This window comes from Augochlora pura, unplaced genomic scaffold, assembly GCF_028453695.1.
Source record: "Augochlora pura isolate Apur16 unplaced genomic scaffold, APUR_v2.2.1 APUR_unplaced_2697, whole genome shotgun sequence".
Lineage (NCBI taxonomy): Eukaryota > Metazoa > Arthropoda > Insecta > Hymenoptera > Halictidae > Augochlora > Augochlora pura.
Window position 1 is genome coordinate 1 of NW_027582875.1, and position 2,845 is coordinate 2,845.

The 2,845-nt window shown below is 40.0% G+C and overlaps 1 protein-coding gene across 1 annotated transcript; it reads right to left on the reverse strand.

The window, feature by feature from the left end:
- Positions 1-85: 85 nt before the first annotated feature.
- Positions 86-2,842, reverse strand: LOC144477655 (uncharacterized; the record flags this gene model as incomplete). The annotated part of the gene is made up of 6 exons (XM_078195390.1): positions 86-492; positions 747-1,094; positions 1,196-1,372; positions 1,452-1,752; positions 2,221-2,449; positions 2,530-2,842. Coding segments are annotated over 6 exons (1,548 nt in total), but the record flags the coding sequence as incomplete, so codon positions are not given.
- Between the last annotated feature and the right edge of the window lie 3 nt (positions 2,843-2,845).

Here is a 2,845-nt window from a genome sequence, read left to right on the forward strand (position 1 = left end):
GTGACCGTGTTATGAGTCGTATGCTGCCTTGTTAGCCTCGACAAGTTGTTCAAGGTACTTGCAGGTTGCAAAAACTGAAGTATATACGAAGTAGGAGGAACGTACTCTTTAGAGTCATACATTGGTGACAATGTTCTGTGACCACACGACAATTTAGACAGGCAGCATCTGAAAGTGAGACAATTACAACTGGGATTGTTTCCTTTCGTAATTTTTCAATTGTCATCTAATGTCGAGTCGGTGATGATATCGGTGATGCTTCTTCTCGATTGAAAATAACATTATATCTCTTCTGCATTTTCGCTTTTTCGTTTAAGTGTCGTGCTCTAGCTTGTAGTCCATGTTAACCCGCCTCGACTTTCCTTCTCGCAGCGTTTTCCGCCAATCGAATGTATGAATCAACAGATTTTGTTGCAAGAACGTTAACATCTTCGACTGCGTCTCCATGAAGTGCTGTACGATCTGCTCATCTGGATCGACATAAGTGGTAGCCTTGGAACGAACCGAGATACGTATTCAATTTGATTAGTAGTGAACAATCATCACGCATACAAACGTGCTGGGAATAACGATGGCCGTGGCAGGAGAACTTGTAATTGTTAATTTTCAATTTTCTAAGAATAAGGAAAAAATATGCACCTCGAGAACTTATGTTAGCCTTCTACCGATTAGTGATATCAATCTTGAAAACAGTTATCGAACATCGTATTTCTCACAGATCTAATGTACATTCGTTGCTAATTCACCTGTAATACTTCTCCTTGCAGTATCTTATCCACTAGTGCTGTATCGATGCGGGTTTTCCTTGGTATAGCCGATGCTACCGAGCTCACTGACTCAGGTTTTATCTCAGTTGGACGTTCGGGAAAAAATACGCTTACGGTGTGTTCAAAAATCTTGCCTTGCGAATCCAGCTTCTCTTTCAATTTCTCCCTTCTCCTTTTAGTTTCTTCACGCATCTTAAGTATAGGTTCGCGTTGTCTCTCCAGTTCATCTTTTCTCAAACCTTTCTTTTCCAGGAGTACTTGCTGCATTCGTCTAAGTTCCATCAGTTTCCATCGCTCGCGCGCTTCTTCGATCATCTCCCACGGTTTCTACATACGTACGTGTAGAATTTTTTTTAAGTAATATCATTAAGTCTAACTATTCACTGATTGTGAGTATGCGTCAATATATATTCATTAGTATCGCGTACAGAGGTCTTTGTTATTTCCACCGTAGCCATATTTGTCTCTGTTAATTGGTCCCCGGCTTTGTTTTCCTGTTCTAGTTCCTTTTTCCGCGTGATTCGCTCCATTAGTCTCTGCTTCTCCTCGATGATCTCACGGTGCGTCTCATTCCACCAGTTCCGCCAATTCTTGCAGTTTTCTGTCTGGGTATAAACGATCAGATCAACAATTAACTATGCTGGTACATGCATGTACTGTCCAACACGCCCTTAAAATCATTACCCTTAGTATTTGTTGTTTTATAAAATTAGCCATCCATCGTTCATTGCTTCCGTCGTATTTGAGATATGTGGTCGGAGGATGGAACATTCTCAAGGTGCCATTGTAGTCACAAAATCCTACGCACAATGGGTCCAAGTCCAACATGTGTATGTATATCCCTGTGATTATACGACCGGACAAACTCTGTGTAATGCAAGGCTCTTCACTTTTTACAAAAAAGTCCCAAATCTCGACGCTGCCATCTATTCGAGCCAGGATTAGAACTGTGGGACGAGAACGTCCCCAAGACACAGCCGTGTATCTATATTCACGAACATATTTGTATGTATAGTAAGGTGATCTTTATTTATACTTGTTAAAAAATATTTCGAATTTTTTTAGCGTCAACCTTTAGACTGATTTTATTTGATGAAGATATAATTCCTATGAAAGAATATCTCATTTAGATAATAGGAAAGGGCGCCAACGGAGTTTTAAAGTTACAGACATCTGTAATTTTTGCAAATGTTAATAAATTTTTCAAAAAGGGTTCGTTTTATCGAAACCCCCAAAATTGCAAAATTTAGAAACATCAAATCTCCGTTGCTACTTTTTTTCGTTACCCGATCAAAATAATCTTCTACAAGAATTATTTGTCTCTCAAGTAGGACCATTTGAGGATGGGTGGGGGTGTTCATAAAAGAAAATCGGTGGTTGAAAAATAAGAATTATGTGTATTTAGCGCATTCTGCTTAGCTAATGAGCTTTAACTGACTTATTAGTTAATTACCCAACAGTCGACTTTTTCCATATCAACGGTGTATCTAAGGTTTCTTTCCAAATGGCAAATATTTTGCCGCCTATCGTGGCTATTAAATCATTGAAGATTTTAGATCTGATTGCGTAAGTTATTGGACCATCGTGAACCTTTTTGCACCAAGTCCATTCACAGATTTCAGTATTAACGGTCATGCCGGTGGAGAAATCGTATCCTTTCCACTTGACGCAACCGAAATCACCTTGTACAGTATTCAAGCCATATTTTTACTTTTTAATTTCCTTAGATTGTTAGAGCAGTTGGAGCCAACGGGGACGTTACCTTCAACGGTGCCGAGAAATATACTCGGCTGCATTTCGTAGTCTGGCTTTTTAACTATACTTTTAAAGTATCTTCTAACAGTAACGTCCTTCGAAAGCGGGATAAGGTCAGCGCGTTGCTTTTCGAACTGCGGTATGGAAATACTAAGGGTGGAGATCACAACTCTACGACTGACGTCGGGATGATGGACAACCAGCAGATAGTGCGGTCGCAAGATGCGATCAAGATGTTTATACGGCGATAGGGGTTGCAGCGTTTCCGGTCGTTTCGTTGTCATCTTCGTTTTGGCGATTTGTTGGGTTTCTTTCTGGAATTT